General features: G+C 35.6%; 1 protein-coding gene across 2 annotated transcripts in view; it reads left to right on the forward strand.

The window, feature by feature from the left end:
* The window catches only part of LOC149541977 (glucan 1,3-beta-glucosidase-like), a 98,826-nt gene extending 88,783 nt beyond the window's left edge, over nucleotides 1-10,043 (forward strand). For both annotated transcript variants that reach the window (XM_089797028.1, XM_089797029.1), the window contains exon 10: nucleotides 9,414-10,043. In XM_089797028.1, the coding sequence (XP_089653154.1) occupies nucleotides 9,414-9,514 (101 nt within the window). In that variant the 3' untranslated portion in view covers nucleotides 9,515-10,043. The remainder of the gene's footprint in view (nucleotides 1-9,413) is intronic.
* Nucleotides 10,044-14,328: the final 4,285 nt, after the last annotated feature.

The following is a 14,328-nucleotide window of genomic DNA, read 5'->3' on the forward strand; positions in this document are numbered from 1 at the left end:
GAGCGTACGATTTTTCTCTATACGGATTTCCCTGGCAAGTGTACGGATTTTTGTGCAGTACGGATTTCATTAGGTTTTTGCATCCTCTTGCCGTACGGCGTACGGATTTTGGAAGAAGCTGAAGTGAAGGCAATATACGGATTTTTCTGGAGCTTGGAACAGTACGGATTTTAATATGTGATGTACGGATTTTATAACAATAATGCAGTGCATGGTTTCTTAGAATGCTGCCGTACGGATTTGGTAGTTTTCAGCGCTTGAACTGCCGGTTACAAGATTACAGGAGTGCAACGATTCATGTAAGAATGAGAACAACTGTATGGGTTACAAGATTACAGGAGTGCAACGATTCATGTAAGAATGAGAACAACTGTATGGGTTTTGCACACGATAGCAGGCATTGCGTCTATCAATTTGGCACATTGGTGAATGGATTTGGGCCCTTGAATCGCGCACACACATGTACGTACTTGAAGGTCTCTGCGAATGATGAACAGAGTATTAAAAGCAAGAACCCCGGCCGTGTTCAGTTCTTGAAGCAAGTGGAGATGCTATCGTACAGGCACCGTACGGATTTCGGGTTCTAGCCAATGTATGGATTTTCAGTATAATATGTTGTACGGGTTTTGCATAAATGATAAATATGACGTACGGATTTGGCGTACGGCTTCTACCTGTTATTGCATTCAGATTTTGAATGGCATTCCAGGTTATTGCATAAGGAATTTGCGTAACATGGTAGAGGGTGGTAGGAGGTTTTCTAAAAAAAAAAAATCGACAAATCAAGAATGCTCAGAATGAGTAACGGATGATGCCACAGGGTAGAGGAAGAACTAGCGGTTGGCAGAAAGAGTGTAGAATCGGTAGAACATGACAGAAACGGTGTGTTCCGTGCATTTTTCTTTGGGTTTTGGAGTGCTAATTTGGTCTTGGCGGCGAGGGGTGCTGCCCCTCGACCCCGCTGGGGGCGTTGCCCCTTGGACCCACAGTCGTTGCAGATATCAGTCATGGGAAGTGTGACCAGTTGATGAAACCTGGAGTTGCTGCAGGCATAGTGTGCCAAAGGTGGAAAGATCTACGGAACAAGCATTTTGAGAGGGGTGTTACACTTGGAGTAGGTGTTGGCTGTGAAGCTGTCTTAGTGGATGCAGGGAGAGCTCGGGAGGAGTTGATCATCCAGTTGAAGGCAGTACAGCGACACTTGGTTTTGTGTACTCGGAATTGGAAGGCAGAAAGCGGCACAGGTGGCTATCAGGGTCAGATGTCAGATTGGCTAAGGTGACAGTGTTGAAGACTAGTTAGTCAGTCAATGTATTTTGGTTGTTGTTTTCTTTTTGGGGGCGATGATGTTGGTAGAAATTGTGTATTAGCCGACGGGTCCCTTCGGAAAGGAAATTGTTATGTAGCTGAAGGGTCCCTTTGGAAAGGTTTTTGTTATGTAGCGACATGTTGTATGTGGCCGACGAACTCCTTCGAGAAAGTTCTTCGGAAAGTATTTATAACCCCTTCGGGAAGCATTGTATTCATCTTATCATGGAAGCATAATGTAATGTCTTTGGCATATGCGAATAATAATAAAAGTCCTGCTATTCATATCTATTGTCTGTATGTGTTGATTTCTTTACCTAGTACGGTAAACACCTATGACAAAGTAGTTTTCTTTTTTGTCTTCCATTTTGTCCTTGCATTCTTTTTGAGCTGCTTCTTGATCTTACGACCAATCACTATTCCCATCATTGTTTTTCACGTAATACCATTGTTAATAATGGTGAGGTTTTTATGACATTCTCAAACTGTTTTTTGTTGACTCAGGATTCTTCAATCTTCATCTCAAGAACCCTAATTTTTGTCTGTAGATCTACCACTTGAATTTTCAAATTAGCAACCAGATCATTATTCATGTCATTTGAATTTGTTATCTCTTGGAAGCCCTTAATATCCCTGGTCTCTTCTTCCTTATTCCCCTGAATCTTAGTTTCTTCTTTCCTCTGTTCCTCCTCAACTCCATCCTCTTCTTCCATTACGATAGTATCTCCATTGATATACCCAGTCTCATCTTTCAGATCACTATAAACCTCATATTGAACTCCTTGGTGTTTTCTTTATTTTCGGGTCTAAACTCCTCTTCAAAAGATATTTGTTCATCTTTATTTGTTCTCATATGCTCTTTTCCTATAATGTCCTCTCTAGGGCTAGCAGACCGACGACCACCATGGCTAATCTTGTGTTTAATTGTCCTTTGTTTGTTGTTCTCTTCTCTATTATCCAAGTCAGGGTCTTCCAAATTTATGGTGACATTTTTACTGCTGGTAGTCTTAGCATCCAATTTCCTTTCTTTAGAATGGCCTAATTTAGTAGCATATGATTTCATCTTTTCTAAGGTTATTTTTTAAGAGTTCATTTTCTTATACTAACATAGTAGGGTTGTTCTTGGCATTTTTCTTTTTCCTCTAGAGGCTTTGGATTTTTTAGGAGAGTGGGGCTTGCTTTCAATGAGTTCAATTCTCATAGAGCTATTGGGTTTCATGAGGCAATTATGTTGGGTTAACATCTTATTTCAAAGAGAGCACAACATAAGCACATGCCTATATCATGCTAGCTTAGGCCCTGATTTAGGGGCGATGATGCCCCTTTATCAATATTAATGCATAGAGAGGACAATAAGTAAAATGACATATTAATACTTTTCTTATGTCTAATATGGATGAAGTGGTAGTCATTGATAGTTGTATTCCTTACCTCTAACGTAAGATAGCTCATGACATGATAACTAACTAGACCATAAGGAGCAAGGAGATTAGACTTACCATACCCGTTCAGGAATCTCATAGGTTTGTCACCGTTTTTGAAGAATTTCTTGATGAATTGCTTCTAGTCCCCCAAGCTTCTTGAAACCTGTTAAGCCTTTGCTCTGAAGCCCTGTTGCCTTTGCAATCAACTGCGGCGTGACCTAGTTTCTAAAACTTGATGATACCAATAGTATCTTCCCTTTCGTCTAGGAATTACCGAATCTAGATGCAAGGGGGTCATTATGCCTCTGCTTGGCATAGAAAAAAAGAAATAGTCGAGCCTTATCAAACAGGTCCAATAGATCCTTATTTTGCTTCATAATGTTGAAATTTTGAGGCTTCGAGAACTTAATAACACCTCCCATGGCGTTTTCTTTGCTCTCACCTTAACATGGTGAACCAAGAAATCTCTGCAACAAATAGGTGAAACTAGACTTTGTTTAGCAGTGATGAAAATGAAGTTCTGCAATATAGCTAATTTAAGTCATCTTTTCCATTTTTGATGAATGATATTCTTGGCACAATACCCCATTTCTCACAAGTAACAACATTTATTATGAGTTTAACATCTTTGCCATTGTGATCTTTATTCACGCTGCCATCATGAAAAATCAATTTGATAATTTTAACATATAATAAGTGGTCATTCTGGGCTTTCAAAAAGTGATCTTTCACCTTAGACTTGTCCACACATGTCAAAATGACCTCCAAAAAAATCATTGAGCAAATCCATCATTATATGGTAAGTAAAATTTAAAAGAAGAATACTTTCCACAAAAGTGTTGATATACTTCAACCCCCTGATACAAAGGGTTAGTCACCAATATTTAAATTCTAAGAATGTCCACAATCTTTCATCAATTGATATTTCCTTTAGCACTGGACATTGATTAGAATTCAAATAATTCCATCCATTATGATTTATTGCCAAATTTGACATCAAATCAACCACTTTATTACTTTCTCTATAAACATGCTTCACTTTGGATTGAAAGGAACTCCCAAGTATAATCTTAATCTCTTCCACTATCCTAATTTCCAAGGACCTTCAAGTTCACCATTTAAAATCATTAGTTAGTTTTGAGTCACCCTTTAGAATGATTTTCTTGAAATTCAGCTCTTTTAATCATCTTATACCCCACATGCTGCCATAGCTTCAGCCTTATTATTAGAAAAACTCCAAGGTCTGCTATAAGATTCTATAAGCCTTCCATTGTCTCTTATTACTCCAGCTCCCGAAATATCTTTCCTCTTTCAACACCCATCAAAGTTGCATTTTATCCATCTGTCAGATGGGGGGTGCCACCTACTCAATTTCGTGTTCAAGATTTTAGACCAATTTATTCTATTTATCTCCTGTTTACATGCCCAAACTTGTTTAATCCCTTGTTTTTTATAGGTTGGCATGTTTTTGTAATATCCATTGGAAGCAATATTGATGTTCTCCTAAATTTGTTGTTTTATGGCCACGAATAGCACCATCTGTTCCTTGGTTGATCCTTGAAAATACGGTTATTCCTCTCCTTCCATAAACCCTAAGACACAAATGGGGCAATTTGTATACAAAAATCCATAATAGAAGGATGAGTAAATGGGTGGCAACTCTAATTTTTTACAAACTGCCTTATATTACCTGATAGAACCCAACAATCAGATAAGGATGACAAAACAACTAACCAGACTTCCCAAGCATAAGGTCAATGAAACAACAGATGATCAATGCATTCAGAATTTTCATAACACAATGAGCATCTATTGACAAAAACAAAACCCCTTTTATTTGGGTTACTGATAGTGAGAATATTATGATAGGAACCAATCCACCATAAACAATTAATTTTAGGTATATTTCTGGGGACTTGACTCCAGTTGAAGGTACCTTGGATAAGATTTTCTGGGGAAGAGTAAGCAGACCGAACTGAAAATTTCCCCCGGGGGAGATACATCCAAATCCACTCGTCATCATTATCTTAAGAAAAGAAGCAGCAATCCTCTAATTTCCGATCAAGAACTTGTAGATCACTCTCCCGTCTGTGTTGTCTTCCACCTTGCAAACTTCTGCTTTTGGAGAGCTTCTCTCTTAAATCTTTCCATCTAAGGTGTTCTCCCTCCCAATTGACATTGTCGAATAAATTTTTTCCATTCTTCATCAGATTTTCTTTTAAATGGCTCAAGTTGTTTATCGAAGATAAAGCAACGCCCTTATTTGACACATTCTCCCAGTTTATTATTCTTGCCATTCCTTATAATTATTCTAGACAACCTGACCATTAGGAAGATTGGAGTAAAAAGAAACTGATTAGAATGGCCATTATCCATATATATAGCTTCTATAATATTAATTCAATCTTCAACCCCCTCAACAATTTCCATCCTATTTTAGCGAGAAGGGATCCATTAAATAGAGTTATCTTTCTTTTCCAAAGACCACCATACTTCTTTGGCATGCACACTTTACTTGGTTTCTTTAAAATAAGAGGCAGATCCAAATGATAAGTCAGGAGATCAGCAGTCTGACAGCCAAGGATATTAATTACTCTCACTTCGTGAAGAGGATCTGCATTGAAAAAAAAAGTTTACTTCTAGTCTAGTGCATGTATTGTCCAAAAGCTTCAACATAATCATCCAATATTTCCTTCCCTCGTTTAGCTTCTACCATAGATGCTTCACCAAAAACAGCAGTATCATCAACAAACTGCTGTTGAGATGATAAAGGAAGAGAGGAGGCAGCTTTCACTCCTTATAACAGTTTTAAATCTGAATTCTTTTAAATATTTTTCCCCAAAACTTCAGCAACAATTATGAAAAGATACAGGGATGTGGTTGCCTTGTGTCAAATCCCTTCCATAGGCGAAGTATTCCCAAGGGTAATCATTAACTAGCAAATTGCAAAAGTAGTATTGCATTCAATCAACATTTCAGGAATCTTCTTTGAACCAATACTTTTTAAGCATAACAATTCAGAATGACCAAGAGACTATTATAAGCTTGTGATATATCTAGTTTTAACATCCTAGGCTTCTTATTTAACACCACAGAGTGGACTATTTCATTAAGATCATCATCAAGATGTCTAACAAATAGTTTTTGATTGTAGGAAGTTGAAGATATCTTTAGGCTTGTTCACCATCAGCTTTGAAATAATCTTTAATAAAGTGTTACACAAGTTCATAGGTCGGTAATATTTCATTGAAACAACATTTCAGATTTTGGGATTAAAACAATAAAAGTTGAGCTCATTTGCTTTAACAACTTATAAGACCGGAAACAATGTCTCCAACTACATTAAGGATATCAGTAGTCACCATATCCCGAAGTTCTTGAAAGAAAGCAAGCGGGAACCCATCCAGGCCCAAAGCTTTATTAGCTCCATAAGAAAACACATCTTCCTTAACTTCTTGTACTGTGACATGTTTCACCAAATGCTTAAGGTCTGGTTACATTTATAACCTCTGGGATCAGCTCTAAAAGATCACTTGAATCAGAAGTGGAGTAAGAAGCAATTTTTTGAAAGTCCGCAAAAAAAGGAAACAGCAGTCTCAGTAATTTCCTCCTCAAACATCATCGTGCCATCCTTCGTTTGTACACTTTTTATTTTGTTTCTGCTTCTATGCTTCCCAATGGAATCATGGAAGAATTTTGTAAATTGATCAACTGCCATTAACCAGTGAACCCTACATTTCTGTTTCCAAAAAGCTTCTTTTGATAACTTCGACCATTGGAATCTCAAATTTCTTTACTCTTTACAAATCTCTAAATCATTTTGGCCCCCTTCCATTTTGATCCGAATTTCCTTTAGTTTACCACCAAAATATTTTTTCTTTGTTCATCCTTTCACCCTTCCCTTTATGGTCTTAAGTGTATGAACTACTTGAAACATTGAAGTTCCATTACAAGGAGTATTCCACCTATTTTCAGTCAAGTTTTTAAAATCAAGTATTCCACATAATATCATAGCTGGTGAGAAAAGGACCCCTGTTGACATTATCATCCTATTTCAAAAGGAAAGCAGGCTGATCAGATGCGGTCGTCGGGAGAGCAGACAAGGAAAGATTAGCCAGAATGTCCCAATTATTAGATAATAAAAAATGGTCCAACTTGACCTGGATAAGATGGTCACCTTGTCTCCTATTAGACCATGTAAAGAGAGTTCCTTTAAGATCAATATCAACTATTCCAACAGCATTAATGAAATCAGAAAGATCCACCATACTTTCAAGAAGTCATCAATTCCACCCTGTTTATGTGAAGGAAACAGTGGAGAATTAAAATCTCCACCCAGCATCCAGCATTCTTCAGAACTATTCAGAATCAAAGAGATCAGATTATGTTATATATAAACGTAATACTCATTAAGTCTTATTGCTTGATGCATCTTCTTGTATGTGCTAAGGATCTGAATCTATTACATTGTCATACATTGCAACATTGCATTCTGAGTCACCCTGAAAGTTGCAGTTTCTCTATATGACAAATCCTTGAAGCAGAAGCCTATATGATATAATAGTCTAACAAATATGGTTAGAACTTCTCTCTCTCTCTCTCTTCTCTCTCTCTCTCTCTCTCTCTCTCTCTCTCTCTCTCTCTCTCGTTGGCATATTGAATGTTAATGCACTTACGGCTGCTGCTTCTTGGAAGTCCTTGTTTTATACAAATTCTTTCATAGTGATACCCAAAAAGGTAACAATGAGGTGGAAGATGGTCTTGGATTCATTTGCTCTAAGTTCTGGTGTCAGGATTGGTATAAACCAAGGTTGCACGGGGATGGGGGTACTTGGGTACTTAGGGTGCGGGTATAGGTGTGCCTGTTTTTCAAAAGAGGGGACAACGGTATTTGGGTACATCAATTTTTTTTAATATTTATAGAAAGTCTGAAAATATGAGGCATGACAATGGTTTTCCAAAACAATAACAGTGCTAAAATTTGCAGATGTAATGTATTATTTTCAATTTCAGATTTGCAATATGTTTGTAATAAAATATATACTTAATGTTTAGATGTATGACAGAGAAGGCAAACTTTAAATATGAACAAGAAGATCATAAATCAAATAACAATGACATATTGCAAATGGTAATCTTCTAACTTGAACAGTGATATAATTTACTGTAAATCGGGTATCGTATCAATGTTTCAAATTGATTACATATTGAACTGAGCTTGATAAACAACAAGCTGATATGCAAAGAAAAAACCGAAACAAAAATCAGAAATCTTAATCAAAGTCCTTAGCTATGATGCTCTCCACTGAGTACCCAGTACTTGGGAAACGTGTACCCGGTACTTGGGCACATGTCCCAGGGGGGTGGGTATGCGTACCCATGCATCCTAGTTATAAACTATTTGCTTTGGTTGATTATGAGATCACAGGGCTTACAGATGAAATAGTAATCAAAGTTAATTGGGACGATTGAGCTAAAAGCTCTGGTGCAAAGAAATCCTAAGACAGGATATGTAACAGTAACCAGAGACCAGCTGATTCTGGTAATTTGGCTTTAAAACTAGTTGCATGTAGAATCAGCCCAATTCTGCTACTGTAAAAGTTCTTTGGTCTTACCTCTGCGCATAGACTAATACTGGTTATAATTTCCATTCTTGTGGATGAAAGAACTTTCCCTCAATTCTTTGCATCTCTTAACACTACTACCTGTCACCAGTCCATGGAAGTTGTCTGGTTATGACGATGAATCTCCGAACTAGTATTTTAGCTGCATTAGAGATTTCATTTATTCTGATTGTTATGAACAGAACTTAGTTGATTGCATCACCTAGATGCAATGAGTCTCAAGTGGACCATTTCATGAGAGATGGGTTGTTATGAATCACTACTAATGAAATATGTGTTAATGAGTTAGATTGAGGAGCAATGTAGTTGAATCAGGATAAAAGAACAGAACGATAAGAATTTCTTATCAGTAAAGGCTAGTGGAACTTAATTTTGAATCTTCTGATTTGATATTTGCTCTCCTTAGCAGGGAACTGTTTCCCATTTTCCCTGTACTGTAAGATTGCTATTTTGAAAATTTCAGATTAGTTAACTGGCCTTTTACCTGGTGAATATACTTGTATGTGGGTGGTCAATTAGTTAAATCATGTTTTTTTTAATACAGTAACTATAGTCTTGAGGGGAAGAGAATCACTAAAATTATGCAGTAAACTCGTGTAATTGCTTAAAAACGTTGCTGTCCAGAAGTTGAAAAAATTCTCAAAATTTTTCACGGATAGGTATCATATGAAGAATAACAGAGATCTTCCAAACATGTTTTTGCATTCTTATTGTTGATGAAATCTTTTAATTGTGATTCTGCCCCAAAATGTCTTGCCTTCACTTCTTTCATTGCTATGTTTTCAGAGCTGTTCTTTAGTCCATTTGCTACCCTATTTCAATGTCTACAGACATCCAGGAAGAATTGTTGGTTTATATGCTTGGCATTTTGTAGTGCATTTGTAAATCTTTTTTTAGGCCTCAACCTAAACTATGAACATTTATACATTAAGGGAGGTTTCTAGTTGTTATGACTAAAATAGGTTGTACTGTTTGAAACATGATATGGATGTGTTTAATCTAGTAGTCACTTACTAATTGCTGATTTCTGCTATCGATCAAATTCCATTTTGTGCAGGCATTTCTCGAGCATCATCTTGCAAGAACATTTGTTGGAAAACACATACAGTATTTCTACTCCTTGGTTGTCTTCATCTATGGATAGCCAGGGTAATCTGAGAATGGCATACTAAAAAAGTCACTGACAAATTTTGAATAGCATTCAATTAAAACATCTCTCTTCATGTGATAAGCATTAACATTCAACTGGGATGGCGCCATTATTGAAATCATGCTATTCTTTTACAACCCATGAGTCATCTAGAATGGCTAGGATAAGCATATAACCACTGACAGCGACAGCATTAATATAACTCTGCTTGATTTTAAAACACTAACTTGCAGGAGTTTCCCTAGGTCTGTTATCAGGATTCAAATGATAAAAAAGGATCATCTGAGACACGGATCAGAAGCCCATGGAAATCATGAATTTCCCACAAGCAATGAGGAAATTAATGACAAACTTCAATTGAATCGAGCAATTGATTGTTCTAAATTAGCATATCATCATTCAATATATTGTAGTGCAATTGATTAGCATTCTTGTAGAGTAGTAATTGAAGTTAAACTGCAGTATGTATGGAATGAATTCGTGCTCTCCTGTCATCACTGTTGGCACTTTTTTGAATAGAAGAATATTTGCTTCTCAGTCTGCCATTGCTTTTAAGGACATGAACATCTAGAACACAACAGTGCAGGCCATCTATAACTATTAATTGTGTTAAGGTGCATATCAACAGTTCAGATATGCTCTAGCAACTAAATTGGCACGGTAAAATATAAAATGTCGTTTTCCCTCATTTGAATTTAAGCACTTAGAAAACTCACCTTGTGGATAGGAATGCTCAAGTTTAAGATGGGGCAAAATTAATTGAAACTAACATTACATGAGATATCCAAGCATTTTGTTAGCGCAGAGGAGGAATTATATTTTATTGAAATTTATCGTTTAGGATTTCTACCATTCTATAACATTCTATACATGTATGCCGTAAGAATTCCAGTTTATGGACGATATTTTTACCATATAAATTCTATCCATATATGCCTTATGCATGATATTTTTAACTTGTAAAATTCTATTCATATATACCTTAAGAATTTCCATTATGCATGATATATTAACCTGAGAAGAAAACTTAGCATATTTATATTGTTGAAAAATCATGTAAAATATGCTATAGGTATCCAATTTCAAAATTACTTTTCTACCTCACTTCAAATGTGTTCTCAAATCTTTAAAAAAGTATAATGTTGTTTGTTTTTCTTACATTGATAAGAAAGTCTTTACGTTTTAGAGTACAACTTACAGTATGAGTGTAATTAAAAATATATTTTTTCATTAGTCAACCTCTATTTCATTAAATTAGGAAAAATGGAGAATTAAATTTCATTAAATTTGGAAAATATAGAATTAAATTTAAATCCCTAGATGATTTCATAGCATTCTTTTGTTCAATTTGATTAAGTCTTAAGAACATGTTTTTTTTACAATCATCAATGATTTAATTGTGGTTATGTTTATAAAAAACATAAAAATAAATAAATACTTAGTATAAGTGCATTTCATTGTTAAGTTGAAGGTGCATTTATTAATTAGTTAATGCATATTTGCATTGATGATCAATTAGTGTTACCTATAAATGTACTACATATTCATTAATATACATAATGATATATCATGTCAAGTGTAAAATATAAATTTGTAAATATGATTTTTGAACATTTACGCTAGCTGTGGTTTAGTTTGGGTTTAGTTTGAAAGAACAACTTAATACATTTAGATATCAACAAATTGAATAAATGCGTGTAGAGTTGGATTCATTACCCTAGTTTTTACCCATCCCTACATTCAAACATTCCTATACGTTTATTTGCACACAATTCTACATTGTCCACATCCTCCATGATCACACATTCATCCATGTGCAAATATTATTGATCCACCTTTTGGGACCTTTCTTATGTTAATGAATTAAACCTTTAATTTTTCAAAATTCAAATTCATAATTTGGTAAACTCGTGCATTTCTTTGTGTTGTGAGCTTGCTTGTAATGCCCCACTAGGGAATCCAAGAGAAATTAACCTATAATGATGCTAAGTTTGCTACATTTTTTTTTTTGAAAGATTAAAAAATAGAAGAGATAATAATGTGGAAGCAGTACTCAAGATAAAAAACACATCATATACATAAGCAAGTGGTAACAATTACATTTCTCGAGAGTTCCATAACGTTGAATCACATATATAAGTTTTATTAAGTTGAAATTTCATAATCAAATCAATCTATGACATAGGGATTGTACAATACAAATGTGCACCACTTTAAACCCTTCTATCCAAGTTATTCTATGAATTGGAATGCTTAAATGTTGGCTTAGAGCTCCTTATCTATGGAGTGCAAACGAGTGTGTTTTAGCATATGAATAGCTCTCGGTTGAGCCTTAGAGACACAACCCTTGCCAGTAAGCCATGCAATGAGAGGTTTTTGAGTCAAGAACAAGAATGGAAGTGTCCAAAACAACTCTCAAATATGCAATGTAAGTATGATCTATGATAAAATGATATGCACAATGCCACTAGATTAATCAAAATGAGCATTAAACAACCATTCTAGTTAAGTCAGGTGATTTAAACTATCGCAAATTGAATTAAACTACTATGCACATGATTAAGCTAATATGAGAGTGTTGATGAGAGAATTAGACACGAAATGAGAAGTTCTGCACAAAGCTCCAAGGAATCTATCAAGAAACTTGCAACATAACAATACTCAAGAAGATGGATCCTTTGAGAACGAGAAAACTCTCTCTTTTAAAGGTAGATAGATGGTTAAGATCAAGATTAGGGAAGTGGATGTTCAAAGGTGGGGGTTGACTTTTGGCATGATCCATGTGTAAGAGCAAGTCAACAAATGAAAAGGAGTTGACTTTTCATGTGAGACGAAAGCTTTTGTTTTATTTTGAAAGTAGGAAAAGGACTTTTTGTGTGCACATTGTGTGGGTTAGGAGAATGGGGTCTTTTATGTAATTAAAAGGGGACACGTCATTTTAATCAAATATGAACTTAGAATAATATAGTTAAACTATAGGTTAAAACCAAATTAGTTAATTTTTAGTAATTTGTCTTAAAGAAATGATTAATTAATTTAGCCAAAATGCTAAGAAGGGGGCTAATAGTCTAGATGACCATTTTTAGGTGATTACATTTGCCCCTCTTTGACTAATGTGATCGATATGGGAACACATGACAACAAAGAAGATAGAAGCCAAGGTAACAATAGATAAAGAGATGATTCCAAAGAATGAAATGCAGAAAGAGATAGCAAGTTGTAAATGTACAACTTGATAGTGATAGTACTAAACACTAGGAAAGAGACGATATCAAAACTCAAAAAGAGTACTAACACCAAGCAACATAGATAGATCAAGAGAAAATGCAAAGATCAAACATATACTCTTGAGAAATAAATAGTTGTAGCAAGCGATGTCATGGTATTTTTGCTCCCTCGAGATCGAAATTGAAATGAGCTAAAGGGAATGCAAAAATGAGTTGATATGAGCAAATCAAGATATATCAAAGTCCATGATGAGAAATATGAGATTAGAACCAAAGAGTGACCATAAGAGGTGATAGAATGCCCTAGTTTGACTAGAGTTCACCATGAAGGATGCAGTATGAAAATTAGGTCAAATCAAGTAGAAATATGATTTATGAGTGAAAGATGTGAATTGAAGTAGTTATGGAATGTAGGAATGGTGAAGACATGGACAAATGAAGATGCCACAACGAAGATTTGAAGATTAGACCTTGAAAGGTCAGCTAACAACATAGAAGAAGGTAGAATTTTAAAATGCGATTTTCACTATCAAGATGAACTTAGATTTTGATTTTGAACCCAAAAATGGATCTAGGACGTTGAAATTAGTTAGGAGTGCAATTTTTGTGGAATTTTGAGGAGTTTGAACAATGAGTCAAAATGAGGTCGGAGGACTATATAGTCTAAGGGTCATTTTCAAATCATTTATCTTCTGTGATTTTGGAGAGCTCTTGAGTTATTTGGAGAGAGATCATGATGCTAGATGGCATTTTGACCCACATACATAGTTTTGAGCACAGTCGGTTGCACAACTGGCCACTTGAGTAGGAGGCCCCTACCAGTCTTCAAAATTTTCACTTTTTTGAGCATTTAACATGTTTTTAACGCTTTTTTAGGGGTTTTGACAAAAATATCATGAGATACTTTAAAAGTATCGCATGAGTACTTTAAGAAGTATTACACGAGTACTTTCAGAAGTATCATGCAATACTTTTGTCAGAGAAAATGTATCTTATGCCTTTATAAAGGTATAATGTATTAGATATACCCAATCTTGTATCGTATGGTGCAAAGTATCACCCAGGCAAAAAGTATCACCCGAGTAGTATAAAAATTATCGTACAACAATTCAACAAATTGTATCGCCTGGTTATATTGAAAAGTATCGCACAAACTATTTTTGAGCTGTTTTGCATGTTTATAGTTGAATTTTGTATGTATGAGCATTTTTTTTTCTGTTGTATTGCTTGATTGATGATGCTCTTGATCTGTTTTTAACTGATACTAATGTTTTCAATGTTCATTTAAAATGATTTTGCAGATTGTCTTTCCTGCCCTTCTCATCACAGTCCCTAAGGTGTTGGGGTTGCGTGTCCTTCACTATCTAGATGTTGATGAGAAGGCCCCTATATCGAGCATGGGATTGAGATGGTTGACACACATCCTCCATATACGTACGAACCTCGGGTTGTTGAGTGCTTTAGCTGAGCAATGGCACAACGAGCACAACACCTTTCATATGCTGACTGGCGAGGCTACCATCACCTTGGAGGATAGATATCACATCCTTAATGTTCCATGTCATGGTGATCCTGCGAGTATGATTTGTTGTGTT

This window comes from Cupressus sempervirens, chromosome 8 (assembly GCF_028749045.1).
Source record: "Cupressus sempervirens isolate cs-2001-9-10 chromosome 8, ASM2874904v1, whole genome shotgun sequence".
Lineage (NCBI taxonomy): Eukaryota > Viridiplantae > Streptophyta > Pinopsida > Cupressales > Cupressaceae > Cupressus > Cupressus sempervirens.